We start from the raw sequence: 12788 nt of genomic DNA, 5'->3' as shown, positions 1-12788 counted from the left end.
AGAAGCTAAAAGACATATGGACCGTGCACTGTGCAAAAGAAGTTTTGGTGCAATGAAAAGTACTGCTCACACACCTTGGACACTTCAAGCATTGTTTTTTTTTTTTTTTTTGAAATATTAAACTGCATGCCACTAACTGTGTAACTGGCTTGCCCAGCTCCATGCATGCTGTGTGTGTGTGTGTGTGAAGTGTGTGCTGTTGTTCTGACCCATCCGCAGAGCATGCGCTCATGTGTGGACAGCCCTGCACTGCTCCCCCCTCCCTGCCCCTGGCGCCGACCCAGGGCAGGCAGCGAGGGCCACTGCAAGCCTTCCACCTCCACCTCCACCTCCACCCCCACCTCCACCTCCACTCCCACCAGCAGACAGCTCAGCCACACACTGCCACACACTGCTGTAAGTGCTCCACACACCAGCACACACCGCCTTGAGGGTTACTGTAAGGGTTTTACACACACATGAAACATGTCCACACTGCTGTAAGTGTCACACAGGATTACACATGTTCTCTTTTCCTAGCAGTCTCTGTGCTGGCACCAGGGCCAATGAGTCTTTCTATGAACTGGCAGTATTTCCACTGAGAGTCACACACGTATGCAGACAAAAACAAGATATAACACCAGCTATTGCAGTCACAGACTGTGTTTAGACAGTGTGCAAGCCAAAGATAAAAGTTTTTGTAGTGTTTGGTTTTTTTTTCCGTTTATTATTAATTGGCCCAAGGAATTGGACAGTAGCCTATGTAACTACATTTCATGAACAGCATCAGAAATGTGTTCCAGCTGCTTTAACAGTGTTTAAAAAGGGATAATATAGTGCTCATATTATATATCTGTGAACAGTGCATATTGTTAAGTTGACAGAACATGCATTTGACTACAGTGGTACAGCAACAAACACCTGAAACAGAGCCGCATCTTAAATTCGTACATCACTTTCATTTTCCATTATCACATCCTATGCCATTTAATCGTTGTCTTCATTTACTTTTAAAAAAGTGTACAGGCTGTTGCTCTATACAGGCTCGAACTGACATCGTGTCTGGTGGGATGTGTCTTTTCGTCCTGCTGCTGTTGTTTTGATCAGCAGGACTCTGAGGACGAGGAGACAGATGTGCACATGACTCTGAATCTCAATCGGGGCCCTCAGGACCACAGCGGCTTCCAGCCTTATATCCCAGAGGACTTTGCAAACTTTGAGATCTACAACGCCACTCTGGAGAGCCAGGAGGGGTTTTTACCCTCTCGTTCTGACATGAAGGGAAGCCGGTGCGGAGGCGGGAGCGGAGAGAGAGAGGTGCCACGAAGCCCCACGGCCAGCAGTTGCACTAGTGGCTACTTTTCACACAGTGCCTCCAACGCCACGCTGTCTGACATGCCTTTCAGTGCCAGTGAGAGCTCTGACCACCTCAGCTGCACCTCCAGAGACACCCAGGACCCCCTCGGCTGTCCCGCTGGACGAGGCTGCACCCAAACCAAAAGTGTTTCTGCAGGGAGTGACGCCCAACTGCCTCCTCCATCAGCACGTGGGCTACAGGAACAACTCACTCACCATCAGGGCTCCTCATCTGTCAGTATTCTTAATTGCACAGACAAGCAGCCAACATTCCCTCTGCCTCACAACTGTGTTCTCAGCACCAGCCAGGAATTCACTGACTTTAAAGGGGCTGATGACAGTATTGGAGAGAGTGATTTAGGACATTTTACAGAGGGATGGGAGCAGGAGGGTTTGGAGCAGAAGAAACCAGATAATGCAGAAAAACGTGACACTGGCAATCAAGACTCCTCTGTTGTCCCTGGAATTATCGACACATCTAATCCTGAAAATGCAATATGCAAATGTCCTGACAATGAAGACTCTGTTAGTGTACCTGTGTCCTGCCCTAACTCAACTGTAGTTTGCACCTCAGTCAGAGCTCCAGTAAGTGCGTCTGACAAAGTCCCAGCTCCATCTCCAGCCCAAATAATTCCCTCTGCATCAGTCCCACCTCCAGCATCACCATCCCTAGTCACCCCTCCATCTACAGCCCCATCCTCTGCCCCAGCTCCGCGAGCAGGAGGAGAACCTCCCATCCAGGAGCCAGCACAAGGAGACCTGCCCCACGGGAGTCCCTGCCCCAGCCCTAACCCCAGCAGTGCGGAGCCCTCGGGGGACTCCAGCGGGGATGAAAGCACCCCTGTGGCTCAGCTTCCTGACTGGATGGCCCCCGGGGAACAGGTGTGGGTGGGGAAGAGGAGAGGAACAGTCCACTACGTTGGAGGGGTAGAGTTTGCTAAGGGCATCTGGATTGGTGTGAAGCTGGACATGGCAGTGGGTGAGTAATGATTTTGCCCCAAAAAATAACCGTTACTAGTGCCCAACAAATGTATGTTTATAATGGAACAATTTAAGATTAACATATGTTTCAGATAATCTAGAAATAGCGTCGTTATCACGTAGTCTGTTCACCAGAGAGCACCGACAAGTTCATTTTTCAACTGTTAAATGCTCCACTCAGTACATATCCTGAGGGATCTTCATCATAGATGTTTGTCTTTCTGTGGCGTTTTTAATTAACCCTCAAATATTGAAGTCAATATCTGGATGACCAGATGAAAATGGGCCAAAAATTGCCTGCTTATTTTTATTATTGGTAATTTGAAGTTATTTAGGAATACCGTACATACCATGTACGTTTCCTCACAAGGCGGGTGATAATGTAATAATGTGATAATGTGTGAACTTGAGGGCAAGTACATTAAATTATCCAATGAAATTTGATTTGGGGCGACCATCAAATAAAACTGCACTGTTAGCTCGTGGGTCAAACAGAAACATATTCTACATTTTCAAAAGAGGGTAGGTTAGGTCTAATTTATTCATTTCCTCTCCTCTGCCTCCTGATCCAACAAAACAGGTAAGGGAGGTGTGGGTGGAGGCCAGCAGTCCTCTATAGCTCTGTTTTTTGTTTTTGCTCACTTGTGGCCCTGACCACATATTCTTTTCCCTCAGAAATGTGTCACATTATGAAAGATGAGTGCTTTAGTGGTGAATTAATTAACACAGGAGGCTTACACATAAGTTTAATCATCCAGGCTATCTGGTGTGGTAGTCATCAACAGACTGACTCATGGTTATTTATTAGGAAACCCGCTTTTTTATGCAAACGCTCTAAATGTAACATAGTAAGAAATTCAGGAAAAACAAATGATCCACTAAAGTCTCTAAATCTGTTATACTTGGCCCTCCTGTAGGAAAGCACAACGGGACTGTCCAGGGCAGAGTGTACTTCCGCTGCCCCCCAGGCCACGGTGTGTTTGTCAAGCCATCTCGTCTCACCAGAGGACCGCCCTCCATGGACACAGAACCCCAGACTCTGATCAGATAGGACCCAAAGAAGGACCAGCTTTCTGAGGGAAAGCAGAGACCTGAGCGTGGTCCTCAGATCCAGTGCCTATGGGTGAACTGCGGGCTGACTTCAGTCTCTGAGCTGATGTATTCTGTTGGCGTGTCTGCTTTCCTGACACGTACCTGACCTGTGCATTTAATGAAGGTATATCCTAATTACTGTTCACTGAAACTTCTCTATGCACATGTCTGACTTTTCTATACGTTGATATTTTTGATAGAGAACTTAACTTTTAACTGGGAGTCCATATGGAAACATTACCCACGTACTTTTTCTTAAATTGGTTTCTGAACAGTATATATAATATTTTTTATAAGACAATGCATCCACCCCTGAGGCTCATAGTGGAGTAATCTGGGAAATGAAGATTAAGAATGTACTACTGTTAATAAACATTGATATTTACATCAATATGATACGTCAGGGGTAACCAAAGAACTACGGTTCCATATCTGCTGTTATGAGTAATATGTTATTTTTCTAATGTACATATGTGGAGGTATTCACTATATATCTATGTGTCCAAGTAAAGCTTAGTGCCATATCTCTAGGAGTAATGCCACATACCCTGAACGGAGGACAAAACTGCAAAACCTGAGTTGCTTTCAGTGTTTGATTGCAGTTATGACATTAAATTATCCTGTTGAAGTACTGTAACACTGTGGAGGAAATAATCCCCATCCAGCATGAGACTGTTAATGTTTGAATGCTTGCACTGGAAAGGATTCTTGGAGAGTTCATCGACTGTCTTCCATATTGGACTGATGAAATATTTTCTAACTGAAGTAACTGAAGTGACTGAAGCAACGTGTGTCATCACTTTAATCCGTGGAACGAAGCAGCTAGGCTTTGTATAAGGCCTGGATATACTGATGCCTTATTGCCCTGTTCCCACAAAGAAAGGCACATAAACCCCAGACTACTCAATGAACTCCATAACAAGTTCGCTGAGTTATAAACAATAACAATCTGTATGGACCTGAAACCTGTGTATGTATATCATGATGCCCAGAGGCATTCAAAATGCCATCCAGCCTCGTTGACTGATTGATTGAATACCTTTTTAACTGACTGTTCATCTGCATTTTATATTTTAACTGACTGATGTTTAACACTACATGTCAAAAGGTACTCAATGATGCAATTTTTCACATGGGCGGTTGGATGAATGGGTGCTGGACAGTATCAGGCGAGGGAAAACGGTGCAAAAGTAGTGTAGTTATGGAGAGAAGTTGTCCGATGAACTTATATTTTTATGGAAGTGGTGAACTGTGGAACTGACAAGAAATAGTTATATATTCAAGAAATTGAAAGAAACCCAAGACCTTACTTTAAAGAAGAGAACAAAGCTGCTCTCCCTGAGAAGGAGTTGTAAATAGAAATGTATTTGAACATAGTATTTACACTATTATAATGTACAGAATTGTATTTATAATGTATCTCAAACTGTTTTAATTGGTACAAAATGTTCTAGAATAGAACATTTACAATCAAAGCACTGTGTCGACTCTTTATTCATTCATCTTGGTTGTGTATTGTGTATTTTTTAGCAGTATAGCTTAATATTTTAGTATAGCAGACACTGGGTATATAAAGTGTTGACCCATGGCATTTCATTGTGCTTCCAAAAGAGATATTCTGAAGGAATTTTGATTGTCCTCACAAAGTATAAGTATATATTGTATGTGAACAGAGGCGCAAAATTTCCTTTAACATCAACATGTGCCGTGAAAAGCAAAAAATGTCCCATAATTTATTCACCTGTGAATCTCATCTCGCCGACAAAGATCTTCTCAAGTCTTACCTTTCCCTTCAAATTCGGCACAGTCTTGCGGTTGTCAGTTGTTTTGAGTTCCCAAGTGTATCCACGATGTCATTTTAATATGCACAGTGTGACACAGCAATCCACACTATGCTCCAGTTCCCTAAAACAAAAAAATATCTTATTTCCTAATGGCCCTTTACATATGGCCCTTATGTCCATATGTAAAGTGGTCACACACGGGGAATAGATTTGCAGAGGATGTTGTAGTTATTTGAAATATGATTTTGTGTGAATACATTCTTGGAAAACAACTTTTTTTGTATATTTAGCCAAAAATACTTTAAAATACATACTTTAAATTATGTTAATATGCAGTAAATTTTACAAAGAACATGCAAACAGTGTTTCCTTTACTACAGTCATGTGTGCTCTACTTTCTGGTTACATAATGTGGTGCAATGGTCCCCTTGAACTTATCCTGTCTGTGGCTGATATAGAGACGTAAACAACAACCATGTAAACATGTTGTCACCCACAAATGATGCAGGCACAGTGGACTGCCCCATGCATGGAATGAGCCACTCAATTGAAGGTCTCTTATGTTTTCAAGTCCTCACCCACTATTAGCAGTGCAAATCGGTGTAGTTTTGCAAACGCTGCCAAATATACGTTTTCTCATAATTAGGCCGATATCACATTTGAGTTCATCTCACCAATTATCGTGTCACAGGGGGTCAACTGATGTATTTTTTTCAAATCTTGCGCCATATTATAAAAATATTCATGTGTTAGCAGTGGATGGACACAACCAATAGTAGACATTACATGTGGACAGAAATAATGCTGTAAATGTTAAATGTGTTGATTTATACATTGGCAGCTGGGATCGTAAAAAAAAATAACTTTTTAATGGGTCGTTTTTACATTTAGAAAAACACCTTCAGACCAAAGACTTAAGTATTTTCCACCTGAAATGTTTTCCTGGCAGTGTTTCAAACAGCACTTAGACCCATGTGTTTAGGAATACACTTTACACAAACAGTTTTCAATAAATGAATAAAATATGAAAAATCCAGTGAATGGAAAAAAAAAGGTTTGCAGTTTGCAAAATCCTGGTTAGAACCCAGGAAGTGATTAAGCAACCCCGTGTGGATTGCTCTAGTTCCCACTGTCTGTAGCTTTAATGATTTTACACCCAATCCATGTTGTCTCTGATGAATCTAAAAATCCTTCTCAAACGTGCCTCAACCCCTCTCCCTCCCCCCTCTCACTTTACTGTGAAAATGAGGAATGTGAAAATGAGAAAATTGGTTTTTCTCTGCTTGTCTTGTGCAGCCGCGTGTGTCCTTGCCACTGTTTTAGCAGCTGTGCAACAGTAGGTCTCCTGAACACAGTGGTCTGGATCTGGGTGGAGTTAAGTATCTGTGTCACACTGACAACTGGGAAACCTCCCGCGACAAACTAACAGGTGTCCACCTCCGCCTCCTCCTCCTCCTTCTTCAGATCCACAGTCACACCACCGAGGGGGCTGCCTGTCCGCGCTGCAGACTCTCTCCCTGCACATCTGAACGCTTTTCCTTACTTTATTTGACCTTAAAACTTCCAGGAAATCACTTATATACAGATACACACACACACACACCCACACACATATACATACATGATGCACTCGGCACAGAAAGACACCACCTTCACCAAGATCTTTGTGGGAGGTCTTCCTTATCACACAACGGACTCAAGTCTCAGGAAATATTTCGAAGTGTTTGGAGACATCGAGGAGGCTGTGGTCATCACTGATCGGCAGACGGGCAAATCCAGAGGTTATGGATTCGTAAGTAAAAACCTGTTGATATGACTCGAGTTTCAAGTAGCTTGCACACGTGCACAGTCGGTGATCAGGTCAATTGAATAACTATTGGCGCCCATCGAGGCTGAAAGAGTCGATTATACCGTTGACTGCTCTGCCAGGTTAGAAACAGGCCATTTGCAAGTGTTACTGTGGCAGAGCTGAACAGCACTGGTACTGGATGAGACATGTGACCACACATTATGAAGTGAAGTTATTTTTGGGTGCCTGTTGATCACTGTGACCAAACTATACAGTAAAATATCTCCATGTGGTGAATTGACTTTCTTATAGGTGACCATGGCAGACCGGGCCTCCGCTGATCGAGCCTGTAAGGACCCCAACCCCATTATAGATGGAAGGAAAGCCAATGTGAACCTGGCCTACCTGGGGGCCAAGCCTAGGGTCATACAGCCAGGTGAGGGGCTCATTTCACACAGCCAGAGGCTAAATACTCAATGTGCCATCCCAAGATGGCAGCCCTTTACACAGTCGCACGCAGGGGCCACCACTGCTATGTGGAGTTAATAAAAGTATCCTGCTAGAGGTAGATATAAATATAAGATAGAGCTTAGAATTACATCATTATTCTGATGTTTGAAGCATGAGAGCTTCCTGTAAACTGACTTACTCGGTTTCAGTTTTTCTGTTGTCTTGGAAGGGACACGCAGTCTTGCACAGGATCAGACCACTCTTTTGAACATCATCTCCAGTGCAAAGAAAGAAACTTTAAGATTTTAAACAAAAGCTTAATGGTAATAATTTGTTTTAATTCCAGGTTTTGCATTTGGCGTGCCTCAGATCCATCCAGCATTCATCCAAAGACCTTATGGGTATGTTAAGCTGCACAGCTTCCACGTCTTTCACAAAATCTTCTGTATGAAATGGAGAAAAAATGAAATCTGCTATTGCCTTTTATGATCTTCTATAATCTGTTTTTATTGTTGTAAACATGTATTTTATCATTGCCTCCACCTATTTAATCCTGATTGAGGACATGTGAGTGTTGATGTGTGCTCCTCTGCTTGGCGTTGACTGTGAAGGAAGTGAACGTTTGTCCCCAGCCACTACAGGACTTGACTTCATGTTGTCTATCTCTCTCTGATCTGACAGGGTCGGTAACGGTTAAAATAGCTGATGAAGGGACATGATGATTTGAGGAATAGCTGAGTCTGCATTGGGCAGAGCACTAAAGTGTTACCTGTATACTCTGACATACACAAACGAACTGAAATGGTGACTAGATGCATGGAAGTCTTATGTTTTTTTCTTTCTTTTTTTTTTTTTTTTTCAGTTTTCCATAGTACATAGATTGGTGTGTGCCTTGTTTTCAGTATGATGTGGTGTTCAGCTTAACTGTGTGCTTATTTCTACTTGCAGTGGGGGAGGTGGGGGGTGCAGGAGGTTTTTGTGCAGACTTTGTGAGTTTTTGATAGGGAGTTGTAACTCTGCAATGGGGTGTTGATTCTTTTCCCTTTTTTAATGATTGATTTGTGCTTTAGCCTGTGTCCCCCCCCCAGTTTTTTAGTTAACATTAAGTTGATCGTGTTTTGTTGTCAAATGGGGGCTGATGATCACTCACACTGTGTTCATTTTCAAAATCGATCCCCTACAACAAAACAAACACTGGCTTGCATGTGGGAGTTCTTTTTCTGTTTCCTTACCCATGATGCTGTGTTTTCTTTTCCCTTTTTTTAATTTTTTTTATTTTTTATTAACCCATTGCTTTCACTTGTAGCTTACGTCTACAGCTACGCGATACTGAGCGTACTTTTTTTCCTGGTAAACCGAAAATATCCTCTATCCTCTAAATGTGCAGGGGGAGTGAGAACATGCACATATAGTGTTTCCACCCCAGAAAAGCAAAGAAGAATATGTTCAATTCCCCCCAATGTTTTTATGATGGTAAAATGGCTCCAAATTAAAGCTGGGTCATACTCTGTATAAAACAGTTTTTAGATGTTAACTAACTACATATGCAATTATGGATTCATTATCACTTTGTGATAAACCAACAAAAAAGTCTTGTCTTTCTTTTTATACATAGACAAACGTTCAGTACACTGTAGGTTGGAGACAGAGATCTTAGCCGGTCTCTTAGGCAGCAGCTGTTGGCTACAGTGATCTCCATGGCCTCTCAAATTCAGATGGAAAATGGGAGTCACTCAGCAGCACTGTTAATAATGTATGGCACAGACAGGGCCGCTCAGCTGTGGACAACAGGTGGGCAGAGCCATGTGCCCATGAAGCCTTTTGGTTATGTGCTGGGGATTACCCATGTGTCCTGGTGATTTACAAAGCACCTTTATTTAGCTCTCGACGTGCAGGACCACAAAATGTTCATCCCGTCTCTTTCAGTAGACATGGCTTAAATCAGCTGTGCCCTTTTAACACTTGAACTCTTGATATTAAAACAATGTCAAATCCCAAAGAATGGATAACATGTTTGTTCCTATCTTATCAAATTGAAAATTATACATGTGCTTAGATTTATAGGCAAACTAACTTTTTTTTTGTGATCATTATGCAGCAGCAGTACAAAGCGGTTAGCTGCTTTTTACAGCAATGCATCCCACTTTGTAACAAGAGCACCACCTCTTGATCAGCAAGGACGCCTCCAGTCCGATGATAAATAAGTAAATTCAGGAAAGCCACTGAGGCAGTAGAGCGGTGTACGCAGCCATTACAGATGACCAGTCCACTGCCATGTGTCACTGAAGGAGAAGATCAGCTTGTCCTTTGGAGTTGACAAGGGGAGCAAAAATAGCATGCTTCCAGCCTCCCTTGTCAGTCAAGTTTGCGCGTGTATGTTTGTGTGGGGGTGTATGTCTGTAAGAAGGGGGAGGGGGCACTTTTCTATGGACAGATATAACAGTTTCACACCTGCTCCTCAATATATTTAATGAGGGTGAATTTAACACAAGTTTAAAGTGGGACCAAATTTAGCCAGATACCTAGGCTTGTATTTATCCCTTTATAACCTGGTCTATATACAGAATATTGCTCTTCCAATGGAAATCTGCTGCTCTTACTCCACTTTCTTTCTTTAAAATAGCTAACTGGATTAGCTTTCAAACAAAGAGACACAACAAGGCCTCTGCACAAGCTAATACAACCAAGCACCCACTTGTTGAGATACCGTATGGTTAACTCTGCAGCTACATTGACTGCATTGCAATTTATTGCATTCATTTGCTGCTCCGTTTTAAAGACATAGAAAGACTATTTTTTCCGTATTTGTTTGTGTTTAAGGACCTATTAACATGTGTGAGCATGCCTGTATGTGTGGTGTTGGTGTGGCAGTATGTGGACAGAATAATGTCCACTTCTTATCTTGATATGTTGTGGTGTTGTGCGATAAGCTCGCATTTTGTCAAATACAGTTTTCAGTGAAACACTGGGTGCAGAGCTGGGCTGTGTCTTCTTTTAATGCCTTACTGTCTTTCAGATTCAGGCGCTTTTTGAAATTAAAAGCTGCGCTTGTGTTTCTTTGTGGTTTTGCTGCTTCCTTAACTTTTCATTTCTAGGTAGGTTTTTTTCAGTTGTTAATGAATGGATTTGCTGTGTTCTGAGGACTGGATTTGACGTATTTGTGGCGCCTGCTTTTCAGTTTTCCAGAATTTAGTTTCAGCGTTGGACAGATGACTGGCTGTGGCTCTGCTTTGACCCTGTGTGTCTTTGTGTCCTACAGGCTCCCTGCTCACTACGTCTACCCTCAGGCCTTTGTCCAACCCAGTGTGGTGATCCCTCATGTACAACCTTCTGCTGCTACAGCAACAGCTGCTGCTGCCACTTCCCCGTACCTTGACTATACCGGAGCAACGTACGCTCAGTACTCTGCGGCTGCTGCAACTGCTGCCGCCGCCGCAGCTGCCTATGAGCAGTATCCGTACGCGGCCTCACCAGCACCGACAAGCTACATGACTACAGCAGGGTATGGATACGCTGTCCAGCAGCCGCTCGCCACTGCTGCCACCCCAGGAGCTGCCGCCGCTGCTGCAGCCTTCAGCCAGTACCAACCTCAGCAGCTCCAGACAGATCGCATGCAGTAAAATCATAAAAACTACTATAAATGAGGAAAGCAGGGGAGGTCCCCTCTTCTCATGAAGAGTGCAAAGTTAGGAGGGGGAAAACAGTAGAAGCTGAATGATGGTTGTCACTCCCAGGTTTTATCTTAGCAGTCCTTCTACCAAAGAGCCTGAAGAAAATCACCAAAAATGTGGAGACAACTGAGGGATTGCTCTATATTTTATTCAAGCGAGATCAGTATTTTGTCACTATTGAATATATTTGAATATTTAATATTTATTCAGTAGTAGATATATTTAATGTTAATTGAAGTAGACTCACTGGATTGCTGAATTGCAGAATTTTGTGTATATATATATATTTCAGTGGAATTTGTATAAAATTCCCATTTACATTTATGTCTTATGATCAGGTTTCTTCCCCACTTCTTTGAAAACAAACCAAAACACTTGCATACAGATATGAGAACAGCATGTTACATCATCATGCAGTTTTCAGTATTTCATAGTTTTGGACCAGTATTTTGTTTGACAAAGCTATGCAGACACTGATAGAGAAGTTTTGTTAGGATTGTTCTCTTTTTTTAATAACTGTTTGGAGTGAGATAGATTAGACATCCTCAGCTAGTTCATTTTAAAATGTATTTTCTTGGTAGCACATAAGACAAAATGTTGAAGTGACAGCTGAAGCTGGTAAAAGCACTCACTTTTCTTCCCTTTTTAAATTGCACCTCAAGTAAACTCAGCAGAAGGGAAGAAACATTGTTGAATGTGAATCTTTCATTTTGAAGAAAATGTTTCATAATGTGCCTTTTAAATTATGCTATTTATGTATTTATTATGGAGCCTTACAGTAAAAAACCCTTTATTTGTGTTCATGTATTATTAGTATGAAGCCTACTACGGAACATGTCCACATGTGCTGCTGCATTTCTCATGATCAAGAGCATATGTTGTTTAAGAATGTTTAAACTTGGCTTAACAATGGCTATACTATGTATAAAGAACAATATATGAGTGGAAAGGTAGCAATAACTCCAATGCTTTTTTTGTTTTCTGTAGATTTAATGTTGTCTAAAATATATCCTTAATTCTTTAATGTCGCTTTTTATACTTGACCAGTTTGGTAAAGGACAGTGTGACAACTGTTAACTTTTTGAATTTTTTACATTTGATGTCTTTGACGTTAAATGTTTTCTAATGCAAGGTCATCACCCATTTCACCTTGCATTTTGTAATGCATGACTCAAAATAATGCAACAATTTAATTTGCGAAATAAAAGGAAATTTACCTTCAACTTTTTTTTTTATTCTTCTGTGTTTTATGTAATGTTTATTTTGCTCACAGCCTTTTGTTTGTTTGATGAATTCATGTAACGTGATGGTCACAGTTGTGGATAAAGAATATAAAACGGTAGCAGGTGATGGTAAAATGATGCATGTATACATCTTAAACAACTGCCATGAAGTATAAACTGCGTCTACTGCTCTGTTAGGTGCTGTTATTGTGTTATTAGTGCCACTACAATGCGAAGCACAGCTCATATATACATATATATTTAATCACCCCAGTCATATAATCCGACCACTGTCAGCAAGAAAGAGTCTCATGTTTCTGTGATATATATTTCAAAAGAAAGATAGAAACTCAACTGGCAAGGATATGCGTCCTGCATCTCAGGAGGCCTGGTCACTAACTAAGAATGAATTTCACATTTTTGCAAATTGATCTAAGCTTGGAGAGTTCGGTGCTTGCCATTG

At 41.7% G+C, this 12788-nt stretch overlaps 2 protein-coding genes across 2 annotated transcripts in view; both read left to right on the top strand.

The window, feature by feature from the left end:
• The window catches only part of kif13a (kinesin family member 13A), a 43072-nt gene extending 38211 nt beyond the window's left edge, over nt 1-4861 (top strand). Inside the window, exons 38-39 of the mRNA XM_022765653.1 lie at nt 1090-2314; nt 3234-4861. Of these exons, the coding sequence (XP_022621374.1) occupies nt 1090-2314; nt 3234-3367 (1359 nt within the window). The 3' untranslated portion in view covers nt 3368-4861. The remainder of the gene's footprint in view (nt 1-1089; nt 2315-3233) is intronic.
• Nucleotides 4862-6690: 1829 nt separating this feature from the next.
• LOC111236803 (RNA-binding protein 24-like) lies at nt 6691-12325 on the top strand. Its single transcript, XM_022765663.1, has 4 exons — nt 6691-6984; nt 7294-7417; nt 7778-7832; nt 10691-12325. The coding sequence occupies exons 1-4, from the start codon at nt 6814-6816 to the stop codon at nt 11049-11051; spliced, it is 711 nt and encodes a 236-aa protein (XP_022621384.1). The 5' UTR covers nt 6691-6813; the 3' UTR covers nt 11052-12325.
• The last annotated feature ends 463 nt before the right edge of the window (nt 12326-12788 follow it).

Source organism: Seriola dumerili, unplaced genomic scaffold, assembly GCF_002260705.1.
Source record: "Seriola dumerili isolate Sdu_G_001 unplaced genomic scaffold, Sdu_1.0 BDQW01000723.1, whole genome shotgun sequence".
Lineage (NCBI taxonomy): Eukaryota > Metazoa > Chordata > Actinopteri > Carangiformes > Carangidae > Seriola > Seriola dumerili.
The sequence above is the reverse complement of the archived record's forward strand: the minus strand, read 5'-3'. Positions and strand labels throughout refer to the sequence as shown.